This window comes from Melopsittacus undulatus, chromosome 4 (genome assembly GCF_012275295.1).
Source record: "Melopsittacus undulatus isolate bMelUnd1 chromosome 4, bMelUnd1.mat.Z, whole genome shotgun sequence".
NCBI classification, from domain to species: domain Eukaryota; kingdom Metazoa; phylum Chordata; class Aves; order Psittaciformes; family Psittaculidae; genus Melopsittacus; species Melopsittacus undulatus.
The window spans coordinates 36,838,867-36,863,878 of record NC_047530.1 but is presented as its reverse complement, the minus strand read 5'-3'; the positions used below and the strand labels follow the sequence as shown (position 1 = coordinate 36,863,878).

At 40.6% G+C, this 25,012-nt stretch overlaps 1 protein-coding gene across 1 annotated transcript in view; it reads left to right on the top strand.

Moving 5' to 3' along the window:
• The window catches only part of LIN52 (lin-52 DREAM MuvB core complex component), a 44,897-nt gene extending 24,296 nt beyond the window's left edge, over window positions 1-20,601 (top strand). The window contains exon 6 of the mRNA XM_034061909.1: window positions 17,741-20,601. Within this exon, the coding sequence (XP_033917800.1) occupies window positions 17,741-17,796 (56 nt within the window). The 3' untranslated portion in view covers window positions 17,797-20,601. The remainder of the gene's footprint in view (window positions 1-17,740) is intronic.
• Window positions 20,602-25,012: the final 4,411 nt, after the last annotated feature.

Below are 25,012 nucleotides of genomic sequence, written 5' to 3'. Positions count from 1 at the left end.
TGTCTGAATCATGATAGAGCAAGAACGTCGTTCCACCAGAGTCTCCAGAAGTTCTTTGATTACACTATCACGAGAGGAATGTCTCCAGGTGTCCTTTATGTAAGTGTAGTGTCAGTGCTTTCTACAAACAGTTGAGACATTTAATGAAGCTTTTCAATTTGAACGCCCAGTACATAAGTTATAATTCACAAAAGTCAGAAAGTTGTTCCTCATTTCAAGATCAAGCCAACATTTTATTCACCCTGTGTTAATCAATACCTGTCTGCAAATTCTAGGGTATTTTCTGCATCTATCCATTCTTAGCAATGGAAGTTATCTGTCTTTTCAGAGTAGTGGTCTGTTCTATTTTGACATACAGATCTATTTCTACTCTTTTAGCCGAGCAAACACTGCCAGTTTTTGGTCTTTCTAATGGGAAAAAATACTCTTTAGACAAGAGGAAAAAACCTTCTTGTCTTGTGACTTTTTCATTGCTGTCTTCAGAAGGAAGTATTAGCCTTTCTAGGGTGGGAGATGAGATGGGCCCAGTGTAGAAACACGTTTTGCAACCTAGGCATCAAGCTCTTCTCAGAAAATCTGTTATTTTCCACTGTCAGACCCCCTTGAATTCTCAGCAGGAGTTTCATGCAGTCAGTTTTATTCAGCCAAATATTTTCATCATTATTGGCTTATTTGCTATCTTGGATGCATTGACAGAGTGTGGGGAATAAGACATACCTATTAAAACAACTTGAATTTTGATCTCTGTTTAGGTAAGGTATGAAGAGGAGGGAACTGTTGGTATGTGTTGATGATGGTAGATGAAAAACAGTGGTTTCTCACTTTTATTAGAGTTGTCCATCTTATCCAGCAGATGGCATTGAAAATGTATCTCCTGCTCCCTCTTCTTGCTAAGCATTGCCAAAATCTGAAATCCTACAGGCTGTACTCTTCCCTTTTCTCTGACGCATAGCAGTGGGTCACTTTCTAATGCGGATTTTGAGTGCCCTCTGCCTAGTGGGTAAGCAAAAGCCAACACATACATGGATTAACAAGAGAGGAATTTAAGGCTGGTGTGCTGTACCTTGCAACAAAATCTGTTTCAGTGATCTTTCAATAATGTCAGCACCAAAAACAATGTTAAGCACTCATCCTTTGGAGTAGTCCTGTGGTACTGGCTCAGACCTGCTGCTGCTGGATTCTCAGAGCAGGCACAAGGTCTTCAAACCAGTGTCAGCATCTGTCCCAGTGAAGGGCTTTTCTTAGGCTGGTGGCAGTAGGAGTTTGTAGGGCCTTTGCATGTGGATCCCTGGGAGGAGGAGAGATTGTGGATGCTGCTGATATTTAGAGTGGGTATCACATAGCTTCGAATTAAAACATGGGGATAGTGGGATTTAGGTGTAGTGTAATGATTCAGATGGCAATGAGCTACGACAACAAAGCTGAGAAGTGAAAAATCAGTGCTATGCGTGAAGAAGATGTCAGTTCTATAGTATGTTTATCTTTGTTTCCAATCTTTTCTGTATTCTTCTGTCTTTATTCTTTCTTGTCAATAAATATACTGTTTAATTTCTGCACAAGCAGTACTGTACTCATGCAAGTTACGTGAGACACTGGAACAGGCTGCCCAGAAAAGTTGTGGCAGCCCCATCCCTGGCAGTGTTCAAGGCCAGGCTGGATGGGACATTGAGCAACCTGATCTAGTGGAAGGTGTCCTTGCCCATGGCAGGGGGGTTGGAACTGAATGATCTCTAAGGTCACTTCCAACCCAAACCATTCCATGATTCTATGTTTTATTACTCCTGAGCAGCCAAATAATTTGACAGAAATTGCAAGATTTATGTACATGAAACACAACTATCACATAGAACTAGCATGACTGCCCAGTCAGAACTATATAGCATGGCTTTGTTTGCCTCATATTGTTTATATACTGTTCTGTATTGTGACTGTAATTTAGCAACATGCCTATTTCAGAGTATTTAGACCACACTGGGAGCTAATGAACATTGCTACCTTTCTACAACCTATGTGATTAAAAATGCCTTTTACCAGCCCATTGAATTCCTTTATATTTGAGGACATGGGTAAATGTGGAAACTGGAGCTTTTTACTCTTTCTTCCTATTTCAAACAAATTGTTACTCCTCTCCTGATGACTGTGAACACTGTCTGTTCTGTCTGTCATTTAGCCTTGTGACTAAGTGTAATGCTTGACTCTCCAGTAAGTCCAGGCATCCAAGCTATAATATAAATCTTCTTCCATTTTTATATATAGCACCTATGGAATAAAACATTTCCTATCTACCCACACAGCTGTTATCCAAGTTCCCATAACCTTTTCCAGGATCTTTTACTCTAATCTGTATAAATTTCGTTACACTCACAAAGATGAGCTCATTATTTTGATTGTGACCAAGATAGAATCAAGCAGATTGGAATCAACCAGGTTGGAAAAGATCATCAAGTCCAACCATTCTCCCAGCACTGCCAAAGCCACCACTAACCCATGTCACTGAGGGCCTTGTCTACACTGTTTGTGAACACTTCCAGGGATGGTGACTCCAGCAGTGCCCCGGGCAGCCTGTTCCAGTGCCTGAGCACCCTTTGAGGAAGAAATAGTTACTATTCTCCATCTAAACCTCCCCTGGTGCAGCTTGAGGCCATTTCCTCTTGTCCTGTCCCTTGTTCCCTGGGAGCAGAGACCAGCCCCTCCTTGCTTCATCCTCCTGTCAGGCAGTTGTAGAGAGCAGTAAGGTCCCCCCTGAGCCTTCTGTTCTCCAGACTAAACCCCCCAGGTCCCTCAGAAAACCATGAAGAGGAAGAAAAGTGATTTGGTACGATACTGAAGAGTGTGGAGAAATGTCAGGAGGAGAAAGTGGATTTCCATTTGCATGCTAAAGTGCTGTCTGCTGGGACATGCTGTCATTTCAGCCCAGTAGTTGTATCTATCAAAGAAAACTTTACCTATGAGTAACACAACTCTCGTTGTATTTGAGATAATGCTTTCTGACACCAAAATAATGTTCAGAACTATTATCAGAAACAGAAGAGGATACGCTTGAAGTTCAAACATGGCAGCAATTAGTCACAGCTTTGCTTTTTTGTCTATTCTAAAATAGAAGGGAGAGAGTGGAATAAAATTTGTTCTTTTGACCTTTACTTTCTGTGTAAGTTGCAGGCTGCTTGAAGGGCCTTTACTTGTTTTATATCATGTATATAAGTAGCAAAACCATTTCTTTCAAGAAATGAAGTAATTGTAGTTTGCTGTTACTTCTGCGTACATAAATCGGAGAAAGTTAACCAAGTATGACCTTCGTAGGCATTTGTAATTGCAAAGTTTTAGTTAAACTACACTGATGTAGTTTTTCCTTAATAAAGTTTTTCACCTTGGTAGGTTTATAAAGTGTAGGTTCAAAATAAGTGGCATGAGATGCGTTGAAGTGGATGACACAAAGATCTGTACTTAGGCCAACTTCACTTGATAGCTCTTTATACCTGGCTGGTAAGAATAATTACACTAGGTTGTTCTGATATTCTGTATGTTGTGTGTTTCTACAGGATTTTGATGTTTCTGAAATAAAAACTTGCGGTTTGGCAGAATTTTCATGATAAATCTATTTGAACTTGCTAGAGAATTGCACAAAGTAATTGGAATTGTGTGTAGTTGGTGGATGTGTCTGTATTTATCTATGTTTTGCGTATATCTGTTAAGCTTCCTGAGCTCCTGGGATGGTCCAGAGCAGTCAGGTGGAAGCACAGGCCCCAGCATGCTAAAGCAGAGCAGATTTCTCTACCCCTGTATGTCTTCAGAATTGAGTGAATCTCCAAGACACAAGAAAATACTGTGCTGTTTCCCACTTCTGCTTGACTTTAATAATTGTTTGTACTTTACAAAGTATATTTCTGCATACGGTTTTATAATCTTTTCCCAGAGAGGAAATAAGTCTGATTCTCACTTTCGTAACTTCAGATACTCTGTCACTTCAGGCAGTCTTTTGGTAGGAATAATTTTGAGATGGTGTGAAATACACCATTCAGTTCCAGAGAGCTGCTTATAAATCAAGAGATTTCTTTATGAGAATGTGAAAAAAGTGGATCTCTCTGATTTTGAAAGGCAGCACAGTTGTTATTTTACACCTCTACAATGAGAAGATAAATTGAAAATTCCTATTGACTTCCAATCCTGAAAAGAATAAGAGGGGGGGAATTCAGAAAAAAGTAATGGAAGCCAGGCAGATGAAAAGCAGCAGAAAGGAATCATTTTTAGGGAATGAATAATTTGATGTGGAACTTTCTGCCACACTGGGATTTTTTTAATTTTTTTTTTTTTTAGACCAGGTACTTAGCAGCTACTGAAAAGGAATCAGGCAATTGAATGAGTGATGAGAACAGTTCTGCTTGGAGCAGAATAAAATCTAAAATGAGGGAGGAAATATACATTTCAGGATATAAAACAAGGATTTAGGAATCTTTTAGAGACAATTATTTTAGATGTCTTCATAATGGAGATCCTCGTTTTGGTTTTTTTTTTCCTTTCTGTGCCGTTTTTGATAGCAGGTGCAGTCAGACCAGGTACCTGACTGGGCAGATCACTGATCTGCCCTGATCTATCAGTTCTTGTGTCCATTCACATTTCTACAATCTTGGTTTGTGACTAGTCTCAGATGCTATCTATTGGTAGGATTTTTTATACAAGATTTTAGTCATTGATATAAGAATGTAAATTTGAAGCAGGCTCTGAGTTACATCTCTAGAGAGAACATAATTATTAAACCTTTTTGGGGGTGTCCCCAGTGGCAGCTCCATAGAGCAGGTGGCCTTCATGGCACAAGCACACGGGGAGCCGGGAGCCTGTGTCTTATCAGAGCATATAATCTAAAAATCACTCATCCTGTTTCTCTCAGGGAGATGACGATGATGACATGGGGCTCTTATGCTAAAAACTCATTGTTAACCCTCAGAAGACGTCATTTAACACAAATCCCAACAGAAAAGGCCTGGGTGATGGATGTTTCTGTATAGCAGGCCAAGCTGTCATTTGATTTTCAACAGATAGTTCTCTGGGTTGCCTCAAGATTTTCATACCTAGTATCTGGCTTGCTTGGAAATATAGAGAACATACTAATTCTTAAATATGCTTACAATTTCTGTTCACTAATGTATGCATATAAAACTTGGAGGAACAAACAGTTCCTCCTGTCTCAGCAAGAGGTGCACTGACCCCTGACAATAGTGCTCAGGTTTCCTGGAACAATAAGCAAAGTGGTGGCTCCATGTAGGGTTAAAGGTGAGGAAGAAGTCTTGAACAGGAATATAGCAAGTAGGTAGTATTTGGGAAAGGAATGCAGGTTTGCATGTACATCTGTTGATAGAAGCAAGGCCAGTAGGTCAAGGGAGGTGTGTGTCCACCTCTGCAGCGTCTGCAGTGCCACTCCAGTGGTGTTCTCCATGCCCAAGCATGAGGAAGGCATTGGTAAACTAGAGTGAATTCAGTGAAGGTCCCCCAGGATGACTTGGGGCCGGAGCACTTGCCATTTGAACAGAGGCTTGTTTGGCATGGAGATGACTTCACAGGCACCTGATAGCTGCCTGCCAGTACCTGGAAGGAGGTTACTGAGAAGATGGAGTCAGGCTCTGCAATGCTGCATGGTGGAGGGACAAGAGACAACAGTCATAAACTGAAGCAAAGAGGTTTCTGACTGGACTCAAGAAAAAGCTTTTTCAGTGTGGAGCAGTCAAGTATTGGAAAGATTGCCAATGGACTTGCTGTGCAGTCTCCATCCATGGATGTTTTTAAGACTTGACCAACTGAAGCCCTGAGCAGCCTTTCTGTTCTGAACAGAGGTTGACTTGGAACCTGCAACAGCTCTTTCAAACCTGAATGGTTTTCTGATTCTGTATGGTTTTCCTCAACTGATACTGTACTGTATAGCTTATCATTTGATCTTGTAGATTAAATTTTACTCATCACTTTTTCCTTATAACCTCTTTTTACTTATACTTCTTCTACTCTGCTGTAGCTTTCTATCATCAACTGTGACAATGGGACAGTCAGACAATGGATCATGGAGTCTTCTGAGTTCTCTGGGTTTCCAGAGTTTCTTCAAAGCCTCTCAACCTTCGGAGCAATCTCAGCAGTCACTGTATCTATGGAGTCTCCTTATGGCCAGGACCACTTTCTGCTTTACTTTCTGAGCTGCCTTTGTAGATGGTTTACCATCGGCTTTGCTGCAGTGCCTCTGTTCTTCAATTCCAGTAATGGATGAAGAACGCTAGTGTGTTTATTAAGATAGCTATGTCACTTTATCAAGCTTTCAGGAGAAGAAGGTAATGGTAGACGTGGCCTCATGACTGGAAATAAGCATGAAGAGATTTTTGGAAGTACTGGAGCTTACTGGGCTGCTCTCAGTAGACTTTCTGGAGTGAAAAATAATGTTTTGTTTGTTTTGGCTTGGGGTTTTTTAGGAATGAGAATTGACTAGTGTGCTTTATTTCTGTGTTACAAGAAACTGGAGTTTCTTCTGGCCACTACTCTCAGGAGATATCTGCAGACTCTGATGCCTCTGTATTTCTTGTATTTGAATCATGTCTTTAAGCTTTTCTTCAAAACCCATGGGTACTAGAGTGTGAGGGTGTTTATGAGAAATGTTCTCACAGTTTTTCATGGGTCTGGGAAAGTTTATTTTTTTGGTGCATCTTTTACATCTGCTTTTACAACTAGGCTTTGCCTAGTTGCCTTTGATCTCATTAGCAGCTAAATTGTAATAATTGTAGCACAGCCTGCATGGTTAATACTTCAATATCTATTCCAAAGAGCCCTTAGTGGTATTAGTTTTGTTATCAAGTATGTCAGATTATAACCACTTGTAGTTTCTGTGAGTAACAACACCCCGATGATTTTTAACTTCCAAATATGTATTTTTTTTCTATTCATTTGAACTTGACTATAGCATAAGAACAGACACCGTAAGAACTATAGCATTTTTAAGACACTGCATTTCCTCAGATGTCCCGTGACCAACTTTGGTTTGGTAAAGATGGTTTTGAATTCCCTGAACACTCTTCTGGACTTACAATTATCAGCTCAGGGCATTGTGGCCAAGAGGATTGTGGTGGGCAGAGCGCATGAAACTAGTCAGTAATGTAACTGAAAAAGCTGGACTGAAGCAAGCAGTGGATATACTGGGAAGGCTGAGGATAGGGGTAAGGGTAGTCATTAAAAAAAGTTCCTTTGATTCACATGGAGGAAAGAATAAAATGATGGAGTTGTGAGCTGCAGAAAAAAACCTTCACAAGTTGCATTTTGCTGCTCTTCCATAGTTTCAGTTGAACTAAGGTTGAGACTTTGGCCTTGGAACACCGAGACTTCAATCATTTACATGTATCTGGTCATACAAGCTTTTTACTTGGATTTTTTATTATGGGAATCCTCTGTAATTTAATATGTTACACAGAATCACAGAATCCCAAGGGTTGGAAGGGACCTCGAAAGATCAGCTAGTCCAACCCCCCCTGCAAGAGCAGGGTAACTTAGAGTACATCACACAGGAACTTGTCCAGGCGGGCCTTGATTATCTCCAACATAGGAGACTCCACAACCCCCCTGGTCAACCTGTTCCAGTGCTCTGTCACTCTTGTATTGTTGTACTAATGGAATCTTTGTTTACTTCATGTGTAAATCAAATAATACGTTCTTCATGAAAAGTGTGAGTCTTCTTTTCATAAAGACCTTCAATATTGGTAATTCATTGTCATGTCAAGGGCTGTAGCCATTTATATGGGAAAATGTTTCAGTAAGGAACCTTGGCATTAGAAACCATTTTTAAAACTTAGTTTGCCATTCAAAGTAAAGACGTACAATGGCAGTCTTGATGTATTTGTTCAGAGGTCCAAGCTGCTTTCATCCACGTAGTTCTTCCCATCAAGCTTGTTGACACAAGTTAACTTTAAAACTTTGGTTGTGTTTCACCGCTCAGGCTGCTAGCTAACCTGCTGACAGGCGCATGTTTCTGGCTTTTGGAGGTTAAGGAAGCTGTATCGTTCCTGAAGCAGAGCTGCAAGCCTCCCAGTAAACATGCCTCGATGCCTTCTGATTGGATTTGTGTGCCCTGGCTTGCATAACCATCCAGCTTGTATCCCAACATTATTAGCCAAAAGAAGTATAGGGACTTACATAATCATTACACGATTATTTTCCAGTAACTGCTCTGTAAATATGTAATTCTCTCTACTCCTAATAACTCTTAATCTCTTTGTTCCTATTGGTTCCTGGGCTCAGATTTTGCTGTGGCCTGCATGCCCTGGCTGCTGATAAGACTTGAAAAATTTGTTACTTTCAAGGTTCACCTGCTTTGCTCCCAACCAGTACATACCTGCTCCCCACTGCAGGCAGGGGCATCACATCATGGTGCACTGCTTTGTGGGAGCTTGGGCAGCACTTCACCTGCATGCCTTCTGAGAAGGGTCTGTTCACCTCCAGAAACCTTTCATACATGGCTGCATGCACATGTTCAGTGCAGACCTCTCCACCTAGCTTCTTCATGTGTTTTATGCTCAAGAGTTCTTGAGCAAACAGTTTTTATCTCATTTCCCGATGTTGTTTGATAAAGATTTCTCTTCGACATGCTGTGGTGAGAAGACCTAAATCGTCAACAACTGTTGGTCTGCCACAGGAGTTGAGAGGCCAGGAAAGGGTTATTCTTCCTTTTGGTACAAGCATGTAGGGGAAAAAACCCTTTAGAGTGCTTCTTGTTAAAACTCACGCCATTTCTATCTTACCATTTGCCTTCAACATCTGTGGGATTTGGTGGTCAAAGCTCTCCCAAACTGTAGCTGTTCCAGTGAGAACTTAGGCTAGTAAAATGCCTTTCAGGTATACTTGAAAATATTGCAAGCTGATATAAAATTGCTTTTCATACAGCTTTTAAAAGAAAGCATAACTTGAATTTCTTTCTTTAAGCCTTCTAAAACACTTGAACATAATTTTTCTGTGTTTAATTAGCTTCATGAGTCAGCACCTGGTCTTGGGTCTTGACATTTTTGGCATGTGAAATCTTTTTGTTTATTTGACCTTGGCTTTATTCCAGAATAAATATTTTAAGCTGCTAGTTGTGCATGTGGGATTTTTTTTGTCTTTGGTCTGAGACTAGGGGGCAGACATAAGCAGCGCTGGGAGAAGTGAACTGTATAAACCACAATTAGAATTGCAGTGCACAGGTGTCTGAAGATCTTACACAATTGCCAAGCTATTTGTTTCTCAAATGAGAGGGGCTTTGGGAGTGTATTTCAGAGAATAAAGGGAGCAGAAGGCCTTCCATTTAGATGTCAGAGTTGTGGGTTTGGGTTGGTTTTATTTGGTGGCTTTTTGTTTTCTTTTCTCAAATCCTAGTTTAAATTCTTTCAGGCTTCTATGTACATTTGATGCCTTCACAGAACCAGCAAAATGAATAGTTGAAAGTGATCTACTGTGGCTGGTGATGCCGTTTATAACTGCCTTCAGACAGGAATTGGCATTTAAGTATAAAAATTTTTCACCTGCTAGCTTTTCTTGCTTTGCATCAAGTTAGGTCTTGGGGTTTTAAAATCTGAATGCCAGTGTTCAAAGTAAGATGACTTTTAATGATATTAGAGGAGAATAGCTTTAGCATCAGGGTTATGGGTGAGGTCTGTTGCAGATACTTGAGGATCTTTTTGGGAAGGTAGGCATCTTACATCTCTGCTAGTCATACACAAAGTATTATTGCAATGAAAAAAATAGTGAAGTGAATAAACAGCAGCTCACAGTACAAGACACTCAATGTATCTAGAGTCCCAGCGTTCACTGTATTTTGCAGTTTAATGCACAATAATGTTTTAGTTCAGCATTCCTGCACGCTGCACTGTGTCAGATCTGTATTCCTGGGATGTGAGGTTCCATTAAAAAATAAATAATAATCGCAGCCCCTGCTCCCCCCACGTACACTCATTTTCTGTAATATGGTAATGATATCACCGTAGCAGTAATTACGGGTCATCTTCATTTCTTTCATCTCTGCTGGTTCTGATGGCTTCATTCCTTTGACGGAGAAGATTTGGCTCTGGGTGCTGTGATTATTTTGTTAAGCATTATTCGAATAGACAGGAGTGAGAGAAATTAATCAATCCAAATGCAATTAGCATCATGTTTAACCCAGTGATGGACGTCTCAAGGTGAAACAGCCAGGGGAGTTTCACACATTATTATTCAATCCAGTAGCTCTTATCTAAATTATAATCAAGAGAGGTTTTTTATTGGCTTCACAGAGAGAAGATGTAACTCTTTCCCTGCTTTGGCGGTCAAAGGGATCAGGTCTTTGGCCCCTCAGGATGTTGGCTACAGGCAGCTTCTAGAAGTGGGAGGTACTGTAGGAGTTTCCTTTAACTGGGGAGGGTCACTCAGGACAAAATATCTGCACATCCTAATATCCGTGACCTGGAAGAGAAGTCTAGTACCTCCATGGGCATTGTCAGGGCTGTCACTGCCCCTTGCTTTGTTTTCATTGACTAGTTTTGTCCATCTGTGTGTGAATGAATACTGTTTGTAGTTTTTGCATTCAAAACTCTGTGAACATCATTGTTTGGAACTGAATGCAAACAGAATGGTACCACTTTGCAAGGCAGGTGTCGTGGTTTAAAACCAAACTGCACAGCTCATCAACTCACTCCCCCCCCTTGCTCCCCGACTCCCAGAGAGTTAGGAAGGAGAATCCAAAAAATGTAGCCCCCACGGGTTGAGATAAGCACAGTTTAATAGCTAAGGCATAACACAAATCACTACTGCTACTACTACTGCAAATAATAATGATAAAGCCAATAACAAGTGAAGACAATACAACACCTCACCAGCCACCGACCCATAACTCACCCCAGACTGAGCACCGACCGATACCTCCTCCAACCCCCCAGAGCTCCAGCCCTTCTGGGTCTCTCCCAGTTACATCCTGGGTATGATGTGCTATGGTATGGAATACCTCTTTGGCTAGCCTGGGTCAGGTATCCTGTCTCTCCATCCTCCTGGCCTCCCTCCTTCCCTGGCAGAGCATGAGCTCAGAAAAGGCCTTGGGCAAACCAAACATTTGAGCAGTAACTCAAAACATACTTGCTATCAGCAACCGTTCTCAGCCTGAAAGTCAAAACACAGCACTGCACCAGCTACCAAGAAGGAGAAAAATGACTGCTACTGCTCAAACCAGGACAGCAGGGAAATCTGATTAGGAGAACAAGGTAAATTATTCTGCAGAGAAGAAATCTAATTTTTTTTTTTAGAGAGGATAGAATTTTGGTATTTATTGATAGCAACAATAACATTTTTGAGACTGTCTTAATCTGCAGAAGATCTATTATCACCATTCTAGATAATCCTGAATTGTCTTTGAGATCGTTGTCAGGAATATGATAAAACAGCTAGAGTAGAGAAAAATGAGGCTTAAAGATGTCGTGTGGATTTCATGATTTAGGAAAGCATTAGGTATTTGATTACAATTCTTAGGGCTCTAGCTAACATTCACTGAGTGTTCTGTACCACTGTTTCAGTGGTTTAGAACTTTGTCAGTCTCATCTATTTACCACTCTCTGTCAGAGATGATCGTTTTCATAGCACACTGGGAGGAGTGGCCCATGTGCTTCACCTGCTCTGGTTCACAGCCTAACTTTGGGCAAGTCTCCACCTTCTTTGGCATTTCAAAACCAGTCATGCCAGACTGTGAACTACAGCTGAAGTAGGGGCAGATTCTGCCATCTCTTTCACCAAGGGAAGGACAGTGATTTTTTGTACCAGAGGTGGTGGTAATATTTTAAAATGCTGCAGCAGCACTTGACAGAGCTCATCTTTCAGAGCCTGGATTCTAGCATGGTTGCTGACTCCTTTAGCATACATCTGTACATCACTCCTTACTGAGGCTGTGACCCCATCTGTAAGATGGGAATTAAATCACTGTATGTCTCAAGAATACTGTGAAGCTTGATAAACTTTGCAAGTGCTTTGATATTGATTATTGAAAGATGCCATGGTAATGCAAGCTTATTCCACCTGGAGTTTTATGCTGATTCTGCTGTCTTACCTGAAAAATGTGTTTCAGGAGCACTGAGTGATTATATTGGTCTTCACTGTAAATGTAATAGTTCCTGAAGCATGGGTTTGAGTATCTGCATGTGCCAGTTCCACCTTCAATAAGGGTAACTGACATTGCTTTCACTAACCACTGCTCTCCTGAGATGGCAGTTCCAGTTCTTTATGAAATTGGGCTTGTTGTAGCTTTCACTGATAAGTATTTGTCAAAGGCCCATAGTCATCAAGCAGCAGTTCATTTGACAAGTATGTTAAGGAAATATGCAGTTAGCAGAGTAATTGGAGCTCTTCTATGAAGGAAGAGAAGCAAGAGGTGCCAGTAGGTATTCAGCTGGTGGTAGGATTTTGGGGCTCTGGTCCCAAGATAGTATGTGGTCCACACAGATCTCTCTGACAGAAATCCAGATTACAGTGGCTGGGTAATAATACTCTGTTGGTCTTGTCTGACATAAACCTCTTTTTTCTTTAAGGGCTGTTCAGTAATAATGTCAATCTTAAATAATTTTTCTTATTTTAGAATGTGTTTTTGCCTTCAATCCCCCTACCCCATGACTGGTTGGTTGTTTTTAATTTCCCTTCCAAATGCAGTATTAGTTGAGCCCAGCCAAAAGATGTGGCTCTGCCACAGGCTTTCACAAGTCCAGTCAAGGAGGACTCCTGCAGGTACTCAGGCAGATTCCTCTAGGACTTTCTTATGGCCTACCAACTAAGAAAAAGAATGGTTGTGTCATCTTATTGCATGGTGTTCCTGAACAAAAGAAATAATTTCTAATCACAGACCATTGTGGTGGAAGGGTTAAAAACCAGAGGAGTGTTCTGCTGTCTCTGTAAGTCATGCTCTTTGCCCTGAACTGGTAATTTCCACTTACAGCTCTTCAGAAATAAACCCCTTTGATTTTGTTGTTTATGTAGTCCTGAGACACTGCAGTAGTTTGGGAGTGGAATCCTTACGTGTTTAAAAACAAGTACTTTAGTTACTGTAAATTCAACTGAATGGGAGGGGTAACTAATGAGCTAACAAAGTGCCTAAAATAACCTTTGTTTAGACAAGAATGTAGCATTCAATGTGTGATACTACAAAACATTTCAGGGGTAAAAAACATGTTCTGTTCCCGTGGCATTAATTTTATTTCTAGGATTTTTAGTAGCAAGACTTTCTGAGATTTCTACAAAGCTACGTTTTTAGGTCAAAGAAGCACAGTCACATTTGTCCTGTAAGGTGTACATCATGGGGAGAGGCAGAGGAATGCTTCTTTAGTGGATGAATTGATTTTAAAGTACCTATGATTTGAAGATGCTCACAGGCTTTGTTTTGAGATTTTTAAATAAGACCAAAAGTAGCAGGTAGTGAAGGTGTAATGTTCTTGATGAATGTGCGATAAATACCGTTTGTTACACGTATCTTTTACACAGACTTTATCACCAAGTGTGTTCCACTTTTGCATTTAAGTGTATATTCTGTTAAAAAATTGTGTACGTATGTGTCTTGCTTAGGGATTCTCCTGGATGAAAGTTGATTATATAAGTGTAAATCACTCTTTTCCTCGTTGGTTTTCTAGCAGTAAATCCTTCCATTATTTCCTGGCTATCCAGACCTTATGACACAGTCTGTCCTGGGCTGTCATATGTGTGAGAAGGCTTTTTATGGGGAGCAATCAGGCTGGACCCCAATCTCTAGTGCAGTGGGTTTTTTTCTAATTAAATTGTCACTGGAAGGAATATCCGGAACAGCAGTTTTCATTTTCAGTTGAGGAAAAAACGTTATGAGTCTTTGTCATTTGATTAAAAGTTACTTAACCTTTAAATTGCTACAGATGTAAAGATAGCTCTGAGTTTCCAATGTAATCGCCTCCAAGTTAAAATCAGGAAAATCTTTGTGTAATGAAACCCATATGTCATAGTGAAAGGATGCAAAGCACTGGCAGAGTGGGCTGCTCTAGCAGGAGATTCTGCACCCAATCTTGTTAACCAGGACTGCTTTTGGTAATCCCTCATCTCCTCACTTGTAAGAAATCAATCTGTACTACTGAATCTTTTCAACCAGCAACCACAAAATTTACTGCAGAGAGGCAGCTTGGGGACAATTCTAGTAGAAAAGGAGCCTCAGGCAACAAGGCTAAATGCAGGATTGAGAGATTGAAGTTCTAAAGAGGAGATTATATTAAACCTTATTCTGCTCCCCTATCAAGTAGAAATGACTCCTCCGTTCAGGCCCAGCCTTTCCTAACCAGTACCTATTCTTGAGACCTGCTTGGCAGATGGTGCCAGGCAGCAAACTTAATTCACACAGCACAGCATTTTCTGTTAATTATATTAGCCAATACCATTTTCAATACATTTCTCTGAGTCTATTCAAGCACTCAACTTCTATTGAAACCAGTGCTCATAAGATCTTAAAGTGTTTTATCCTATGGTCTTCAGTATCCTCTTCCTCCTCCCTTATAGGTGAGATTAATTTGTATCCAAGCTATTGCAGTCATAGCCATTGTTGATTTTTCTGTTGTAGTAGATGCACAGCATAGGCAAGGTTGTAAATCGTGACTTGACATGGAGATTCATGTTTCTGTTTCATGCTGCACAGCCTCTGTAGTGTCTGTTGCTGGTACAATGAAACCTACACTCGAGCTCTCTCTTCACTTGAAGCCTGTGGTTTAAGCGACCATTGTAAAGAAAAAATCCCTAAGGTTTTCACTACAGTTTTGTCCAGCCTTTTAATTCAAGAAATCCACGTCTCTCTACTACGCAACCGGCTTCTGCTGGTCCCTCGGGTAGCTGCTTAAGGCAGGTTTTACTGTCTTTCATAGACAGCAATCATATTTAGAATGTGGGTGATGGTTTCTTCATTCACAAGCTCTTCCCTCACTCCAGGAAGCTCCAAAAGGCCCCACTGGAAATGATACTCCCCTTATTAAGAATTCATTTATCAGAAGCAATACTGAGCAGAGGAGTCAGTTTAATATCAGTCTTTTCTGCTTAAAACCCAAGCTCAAATCATACTCCAGTGCAGATTAAAGAGGAACAAAGGGGAAGGAATAGCTGAGGCATTTTAACACAGTACCATGCACTATATATTTGTCCTGTTACTAGGAATGCATTGAACTGTGGTTCTTGGGCAGATAAGAAAAGCAGCTGAAGCAGGGAAAACAAGATTGTTAATGGTTGTAAACTAAGGGCAAGTTTCACCCTTAGTTTGGATGTGATTTTTTGTGTGTGTGTGCTAAGAGGATGTTATTTCCTCGCCATTTTCATACGTATACAACGATGTAAGGTCCTTTTTTTTCAGTTTGGCATCATATCTTTAAAAATAAAGCTCCAATGCAAGCCTGAGTATGTGAGAAGAGGAATACAGAATAGCAGAAGGCTGTCTTCTGCTCCTAATGGGATTTTGTAGCAGCATGTGCGAGTTTGTTTCAGAAGTCAGAAATGAACAGATGTTGGTATAAATTACCTCTGTGTCTGATGTCTTGCAAATTAAAAGCGCGGTTGGCATCACTAAACAATTTCACCAGGTTGGGGGGGGGAGCGGGCGGTGATTATTGTAGCAGGTCGGTAAGAATCTTTAAGCTGCAGCAGAACAGGATAGCAAGGATAAAGGAATGAAGAATAAAATGAGAGGTCTGTGAATTAATCAGAAATGTTAACATCTCCAATGACAAGTGAACAGGAGGGCACGTGCTCCGGAGCAACCCCCAACCCACAGTAATTTCACTCAGCCCACAGAAGGAGTCTGTGCTCTCTGCCTGATTTATAGGGTACAGCCCTCTTTGGGGGAACAGAATTGTCATCCATTCGTATATCTCCTATATGGGACTTGCACTCTGGAAAACTTTCCACTCCATCAACTACAGTTTGGCTTTGTGCTTTCCCCGTTAAGAGTGTTTTAAAGCCACACACTGTTGATGGTCAAAGAACTGGTGCTGAAAATCCATTCCTAGCTGAGATTTTTAAAAACTTTCATTTTTATTTAATTATGTCCTTTGTGCATAACAATTTAGTGCCTGGCAAAATAACAATCCACTCTGCCCTTCTGCAGCACTTTCTATCCATGTGTCACTTCAGTACCACTTGAAAGATAAAAGCTATCTTGTGGATGGGGAAGCAGAGGTACAAATGAGTACTTTTGTGGTAGTTCACACTGTAAATCAGAAGCGGAGTTGGGGATGGATTCCAGATGATATAATTCACAGCTGGAGGGATGAACCAAGCAAATAATGCAGTGATCTGCTTGAATCTGCAGCTAGTCTGAACCATGTTCCACTCATGGCAGTGGGCTTTGAAGCTATGAATATCAGTCTGTACCAGACAGTTATAATACCACTAATTGTTTTATAGGGATCAGGTTGATGGCAATACGTTGTGATGCAATTTTGGGTAGATGATTTAAAATGTAATAATTTAAAGGAGAGCTTTAAAGCATAAATTCTAACCTTCAGGTGAAGAGTAACAAAATGTCTTTACTTGAGAAGTCTGTATTGAGTATTTTAAGATGAGCTTACTTGTTACATTTTAGTTCTGTTCTAACAGATAATTAGCAATGTCAAAAGAAAATCCAATATCAGCACCAAACCCACCTCCAGTTTTTATGCTAATTGTCATTTCTGTTGTTCCTTTCAGTAGAGAGGTCAGGAATTTAATGGAAAAACCAGAAAATTAATTCCCGTCTCCTTCCAGAGTCTCTCTAGGTGTGGGCAACATGTACGCTTTCATCAATCCTGTGAATAAAACCTCCATGTTTTGATGCCTGTCAGTCTGACACAAAGCTTACACCTGTATTGAAAAGAAATGAAGGGAAATGCCATTGGGAAGATTGTCTTTCTCCAGGACTCAGTTGCTAATTGTGTTGTCTTTGATACATTATGTTGTTGTTGCAAGACAAAGATAGTATTAGGGTTGCTCTGCCAGCTTGTGAGCTTATGGGCTCACAAGTCAGAAATGTGCAGAAAAGTGGCTGTGTAAACCCTGCTGTAATGCAGCTACCAGAGATTGATGGAGCCAGGAGTGAGAGCGAGACATATAAACCTTGCCTTGCTGTATTAAACATCGAAGGACTGACAATGCAGAGAGAGAGAGAAGACCAAAGCTCTATAAACTTTACTTTATTACCCCATCCATAGACGAACTGCATTGAAGGAATATAAACCCCATTATATTACAGCATCCAGGGACTGACACTACTGAGAGAGAGAAAATGCTGTCTAATTTCTGTTGAAGATCATAGCAACCAGGGACCAATAATCCTGAAATGGAGAGAGTTCCATAATCTCTGACAGATTATACCATCCAGGAACAATTGCGCTGAGATAGAGTGATGGAAATCGGGATTACACCATTCAGAGATGGATAGTACAGAGAAAAGGAGATGCTGCAAGAGCATAACGCAGTAGGAATACAAAGTGTAGATTGTATGTAATGAGACAGCCTGTGGGAATTATTGCTGAATTTAGAAAATTCCAGGCCTTGTCTGGAATTCTAGGATGTCAGGAATTCAAGCTGGAATGCAGTTTTATTTATTTTTCCACTTAAATAAATAAAATGATTCTTACTCACTGTTGGTATAAGCACAAATATACAGGAATTTCATATCCTCTTGTTAAAATCTGTAAATTACGAAATTGTTTGGGTTTCCTGGCTTTTTAAAAAATACTAATCTCTTTTTCTTCCCTTGTGATTTCAGCTAGAGAAATGACTCGAGGGAAATTCCTGAACATCCTGGAAAAGCCCAAAAAGTAGCTGCTACATCTGGAGTATGGACAGAAATACCCCAGCTAGATCATTTTACATACTGCAGACCCAGATGAAACCCAGAACTTCTAAGAAGTACAAAGCTCTTGCTCTAGACCTCCAGAAGCAGGCATCACTTTTTGCTTCCACAGTTCATTTCCTTATAGAGGACATGTATGACATACGCATATCCCAAGGACTGCAATGGTTGTGTTGGAATTTGGACTTCATCTGACCCAAAGATGTCCAACAGGAGGACTTAGCCCTTACATGCTGTGGCAAAGTTACCTGTCCTAATCAGCTATTCGGAGGGAACAGCCATAGTGTCCTTACTTGATTGCTGTCAGTGGCAGCACCTGTTTGAAGTACACAGCAGACCTGACAGTGGCCTCATGAGGCATTGACCCTTTGAGCATCTTTTCTTAGATGCACTGATTCCCTATGTGCAACTTCTGTGATGAAAGATTTGAGCATAGTTTGGGGTGTGGATTGACCAAGAGCACTGGTTCAGCAGGAGCATATGCTTTTAGTGTAGAAGCTGAGTGCAGTCTGTGCATTAAAGTTACTCACTGCCTTCAGGGAAGCGTGTCTGGTACTCTGAGGAGGCCCTCCAGAGCTTTGGTGTACCAGCAGCTTCATCTCGCTGCCAAACAGTTCTCTAGTGAAATTGAGACTGACAGACCATAGGGTATTACTGTGGCATGAAAGAAAATATCCTTACAGAAAGTTCAGTGAGTACACAGCTTTGTCAACCCGCTGCCATTCTCTGCTTCTTACAGAGCTAGAAACTGGAGTAAATGAAAAGTTCAAAGGCAATAACATTTTCAGTTAGTGCTGCAGGAAGGACCAGCAGGACTGTTAGCCACATTGCAAGGATGGTCCGCTTATACAGGATCTGACCATTTCTGAAAATAACGTTTTGTGGTATTTTTAATCAATTCTAAAACAGCAACCCCCACATTTGCTTTCCCTACAAACCCAGAATTTTTAAACAGAATTTTCTGTGACGAGGTCTCTTTCAGCACACAGTTTTGGGGTTATTAATCTTAGTTTAATGCATTTTCCTTCTGTTAAAGCACTTATGCATGTTCCCCCCTGAGACAAGAGTGAAGGGACATGGTCAGACTTTTTTTTTATTTAAGAGAAATTTTTTTTCATTTCATCCTCTTTCTTTGTCTTAGAAAACAACATTTTAAGCATTAGTAAATACATTCTTTTTAGGGCACAACATAATATTGAAGCATTGGATGAAGAGCGGTGTTTTTTCTCTATTTAGAGATGTTATTCTTACCATGCAGGCTTTTTAAAACTTGTAATTTTCCAGGCTGCAGTCACAGGTGAAAGGAGAAATGACTTGGAAATGGTACATATAGCAGTCTGCACTAAAGCACTGCATTTTTCTGTCTTTGCAGAGAGGAGCGACTCTTCTCGGATGTATGTGCAATAAAGAGCAGGAGATTTTTTTAACCAAGTTCACCTCTCAGAATTTGTACTAAAATGCTGGTGGCCTTTTGGTTTGCAGTCTGTAATCTTGGTTATTATTGGTCAGAACTAGGCTCATTTTGGACAGCTCCTGTTAATCTGATACTAAGCAGTTAAATCCCACATCCCAGGAAGACCCTGCACAAATCCTGAATATTTAGGAATGTCAGGAGTATGATTTTAATTCAGTGGATTTATTTCTCTGCTTCTCAGTTTATGCAAGGCTGAGCTTAGCAGGAACTCCATCTCTTGAGAACAGGAGAGTTAAGAGAGATGAATGTGAAGAGAAGCTCAAAGTGATTATTAAGAGTTGGGAAACCTGCTGGTGTTGCTGTAGCTTTAAGTATTAAATTATATCTTTTGAATGAAACTTTGTTTGTATACTATATGTATAATACATATACACATACATGACATAATGGAATACTTCATCTGCATTACCAGTATGAGTTTGTGCATTTTATAGAGGTTTGTTGGTCTAACACAAAGGGGTTGAGATCCGAAAGGAGTAGGAATTTAGGAGAAGATATGAAAGCCTGGCATGGAAGTACATGTATATATTCTGATATGTTCAGTAAGGCATTTTGAACTTTAGGTAGTTTTTAGTAACATGCAGGTGTTTCTAAAAACAAAAAACCCCTTTTACCATATGAAATACTTACCTTCTATAGGGAAGCCAGTAACATATGCTTTAGCATAGTGATATTTATTGGCTTTGTACTTGTCATCTGTAGAGATGGGTGAGTGATGTATTTTTTTATTGGTAATATTTATGTATTTTTGTTTGTTAGCCAGAGGATTGTAATTTGTCTGTTACTGCTTTGTGGTTTGATAATAAACAAATACAAAGCTCAGAGATTTGTCTGGGTTTCCAAAATAGCCCTCTGAGATGCAAAAGCTTTGGCTTAGCCACCTAGGCAATACTGTTTCTCAAGCTCTTCACACTTCTGTATGCCACTACCTAAAGGTTTGGCCTATGGATTCTCCTTTCCTATCAGTAAATTAATGTTTGGCAATATCCAAATGGTACTAAGGATTTTCATACCCTTTTGAATCCTGTTTTTTGCCTTATCTCATGTCCTTCCTGACATCCCTGCAGTATCTATCTATTCAAGAAAATCTGTGACTTCTTGTTCCTGATGACCTTCTGTATTTTGAAACAACAACAACAAAAAAGTTTTGATAAATGGTGAAAATGAAGAGTATAAGAAAATCAAGATTTGGTAATGTTGATCAAGCTAATGCATTGCTTTATTTTTCATGTGTTGGCATGGTAAATGTTACTGTGAAGTTCTTGGAAATAAACACAATATGTATTTAGTTCCTTTTAAATGCCAGTGTTGCATATATTCAGTTGTAAAAGCTATTCACTTCAGTATCAAATGCTTTGCTGTTTAATCCAGCTGTGAAGAAATTCTTGTTTGCTGTGTTAATCATTATAAAAATGAAAGTCTAGCTGCACTGGCGACTGAAGAGCACAATATTCCATTTATCTCAGTGTTTTGCCATGACAAAATCAACCGGCTTTGAGCAATCCTATAACCCACAGTTCTCAACTTCGCTTTGTATTTCCCTCAACAAGTCACCTTGTTGAAATAACAGATGAATGAAAATTGACTAATCCAACTTGCAGGTAATGCTTGAACCTTATTCTGGCTTATTTTATAGATTTTTACGTTACATGAAAATATAAGATGTTACAAGTCAAATAACAAGCCCATCTGATCTGTAGTCTTTTCTTTGATTATAAACAGTTGTAGAAGGATAGGGAAATATATAAACAAAAGGCTTATGCAGTATATTTTTGCTTTAAGGTAACTTACACAGCATCCAGCAATCTGCTTTAGTTGAATCAGGTCAACTGTAGGCCCTACTCTCCATAAATTTACCTTAGTCCTAATATGTCTGTACTTTGGCCTCTAAAATGGCCTTGGACAGTGAGAAAAGAAGAGCAGATGTGGTTCGTTGTTTGTTTTAAACCTGCTTACCTGGTAACTCCATTTTGAACCTTTAATTTGTTTTATTGTTAGGAACAGTTGTTTGGTTTTTTCCTTCTTTGTTGTCTGTGCATTACTCGTAACTTTTCAGCTCCTGCCATAGTTTTGATTCCATGGTTATGTTCGCCTTCCTTATGTTCACAATGTTCAATTGTCTGTCTTCTATTACAGCCTGAGATGGCATAATCAAAACTGCAGAGTATTCAGAGTGTGAGCATACTGTGGAGGCATGTTAAGTCCTAATTACAGCTTGTATTTTGTTCCTCTGCTGTTTTCTCCCACATCATCATGGGCTAAATCCTGTTCCGAGTATCTCAAAGAACAGGATCATCACTTACACCTGCAGTCTGTGCATGCAGCTGTTCTCACCCACTTCATCTTCATCCACAGCAATTTAGGGAAACGACACTTTTTTCCAAATCATCACAGTTATGCCAACCATTTCATGCTGAGGCGGTGATAGCAGGTAATCCCATCATCAACCTATGCAGTACATGAAAAGATAAATTACATCATTGTCATATGGTCTGAAAACCTGGACTCCTATACTACCACTAGTTCAGTAACATTGCATCAACATTTCTGTAATACTTCTAATATAAATTTTTGGGCATATGCAGTAAAAGAAAAAGTCAACTTATAAATTATTATTGCATAAAATCCACAAACTGATATATATCTGCTCTTCTAGAGCTAGCACTTATTCACAACACCAGAGATATCTTGATAGAGGCAGTTACATTTACTCTTGAGTTCTGCCTAAGGAAGAACCCCAGGCTACAAGGGTAATCATAAGGGGGAGATGTGTCTTTGAGGAACACAGCATACCAACTTAATACAACACGAAAATAATCCTTAATTCTTAGTGTTGGGCCCCTATTTTCATATGCTGTTCTGTACTGACACTTGTCATTAAATAAGCAGTCTTTAGTAGAAAATTATAATTCACTGAAAGACGATTTTCCAGAAGGTTCTCTCTGTGTCTTCAGCCAAGCACAATCAGAGTTGGACTGACAATTCCCATGGACCACCAAACTCTGAACAGAATATAATTGATTAGAATAACAAGTACAAATGTTGTAAATACATTACTGTAATCACTACAGTAAAAACTTCCTACCACAGAAATAACAAAACCCATGGCTCCTACATGCACAACCCAGCATATACATCAGCCAGTGTGCCAGATGCTTCCAAAGGTATTGTATATGTGATGCCAAGTGCACAAGCCAAAGCTTCACACTTTTAAAAGGCAAGGAAAGAAGGGGGAAAAAAGGAAAAAAAAGGTAAAAAAATGGAAGAAAGAGAAAAGGAAATGAAAAAGACTGGATCCTTTTGGTTTCCTGTAATAGTATGATTCTTGGAATCAAAGCTATTCTAGAGGCATGTTATCTCTGCAAACAAGTCCTGACATCAGTGCTTTGCAATTCTTTCAGGAGGATGTGAAATGCAAAATCCTGAAGTCAATTGTGGCTAGTCATAAAGATATTTAAAAACTTAAATGTCCAGAGAAGTATGGACTGCTCCAGTTTCTATAGAGTGTAATCCACATTCTACATAGAATATGCGTAATAATGTTTTCATTTAGACTGTGCTAGATTTTCAGCATGCCATGATCTCTTCACATTTTGACTTTATTTTCCAGTGAAACTGTTGATTTTTAGACTTGACCTTTTCCATCATGTCCTTTAGAGCAGGATGACTGACTTCAGGCAGCTGATGTGTGCGACAGAATAGGCATTTTCTTGTTGCGTTTGTGTGGTTGACCTCTGGCCTGCCTGCTGATTCCTATAATACAGATCAGTGACCAGTGAAGCCAGAACCTTCCCTGCCTGTCTCTGTTACCGACATCTCAGTAAGGAACAGAAAAGAGGAAGAGGGCTGAGCTTGAAAGCCCTTACTTAATTGCTAGTGGAAAAAATGGGTAATAAGAATGACCTTGCACCTTATTTATTGACCAGCTCTCTGGGGGGACAAAGTACTTGACTTGGTTCTGTATCACTTGAAAGGCTGGCTTCGTGGCCAATAGCTGGTGAGTAGGCGTAATAATATGGGGTAATTAAATTTTGTGCTTGCAGGCATTTGGATGCCAAGGAGGATTCCCCTCCCAGAGACACCAGGCACATCTAACAACTTTCCTTGTAATCAAAGAATTCTGAAGCATCAGAAATTTCCCATTTGCCATCTTCCACTTACTGCAATAGCCCAAAATGCTGCAGGTTATGTAGGAAGGAAAGACAGGAAAAGGGCCCATCAGCTGCAGAAGGAGGGACAGGAGAATAGCAGAGTGACTCAAGCACTCACAACCACCCAGGCTGCCTGGTTCTGTGGTCTTATTTTTGTTTTGTTCTCTCTGTATTAAAGTAACTTACTAGTTATAGCTTGCTAAGTGATTTATTTATGTATAGGTCTACTGGCTATCCTAAATTGCCTTTCACTGGCACCTCTCTTACACTCTGCATGGATGAGTTTGCCACCCTGTCTTAGGTTTCTCCCCATGCTTAGCCCACCAAGGCTGAATAGCATGTGTAAAACTTGGGGACAAATCGCTTCTGCTGAGGTGTGTTATAGGAGGGATCAGGGTATGCCCTGATTTGCATGAAGGATCAGTTTGTAATCAGCTGCATGAGAGGCAAAGGGCTGTGCAGACCCTGAGCTTCCTTAATGGGATCAGCTGAGATATTTCGCTCAAAATGAGCTTGTAAAAAATTAGGGAAAATGTTTGGCTGAAAAATATTTGGTTGATGATGGTGTCTCAAGGAAGTGCCTGGTTGGAAGTTACAGGGAGCATGTGTCTGCCTTTGCCATGTTTTGATCAGGAAGCTTCAGCTGGGGTCTCCTATCCACCTCACAGCTTCTTCTGGAAGTTTCCACGTTTTCGGGCTCTTGTTTACACCCATGCCCCTTCCCAGCCTGAGACAGACCCATGGCATGGCCTGCATTTCTAAGGGTAGCCCCCACCAAGCCATAGCAGAGACTTAAGGCAAATCTTCACAATCAGATGTTCGGTTTTGATGGTGAATTTCTGTGTGGAAGAGTAGGTGCTTCTGTACTGCTGGAGATGAGAAAGGAGGAGGCAGGCCAGAGAGCTGAATTTGGGTTTCTGCCACGCAGGTGGAATGGTGACAATGGATAGAGAGTGCAGACATTCCGTGTCCCCAGCAGTGGGTGGCTGCTGCCCAGCCGTCGGCCCTGTGCCACATAGCTGTACCCCAGTGCTGCTTTTCTGGCTGTTTCTCCCTGTCCCCTTCTCCTCCCGGTGCCCAAGAGGCAGCTCCCCGTCCGTCTGCGGTGCAGGGAGTGCTGGCTGCTGCTCGTTAGAAGAATTCCCCCCAAGTCAGACCTATGGTAGGAGCCGTGTGAAGCGGAAGACAATTAGGGGCTTATTAGTGTCCTGGGGAGACGTGTAACTTGTGTTGCTGGGACTTACCAAAACAGCGAGAGTCTTACCAGCAAGCTCCAGCCGAGAAAAGACTGAGGGATTGTCTCACCTAATTACGGGGAATGGGCCTCTTTGTGTTTGTGATTCGGTACGGTTGTCCGATCGCTTTTCTCTGGCTGTTGGCTCAGGCCGAGCTGGAAGTGTGCTAATTAGAAGAGAAATGGACGTAGTGATCCTGTCAGCTCTCGTTACCGGCGCGGACAAAGCCGAATATTATTCTGAGGCAGTGTTTTGTGAGTGTCCCCCTTCCAGCTCTCATTAAGGGCAAGGCTGGTGGATGAGGAGGGGACTTGACCACATGGGT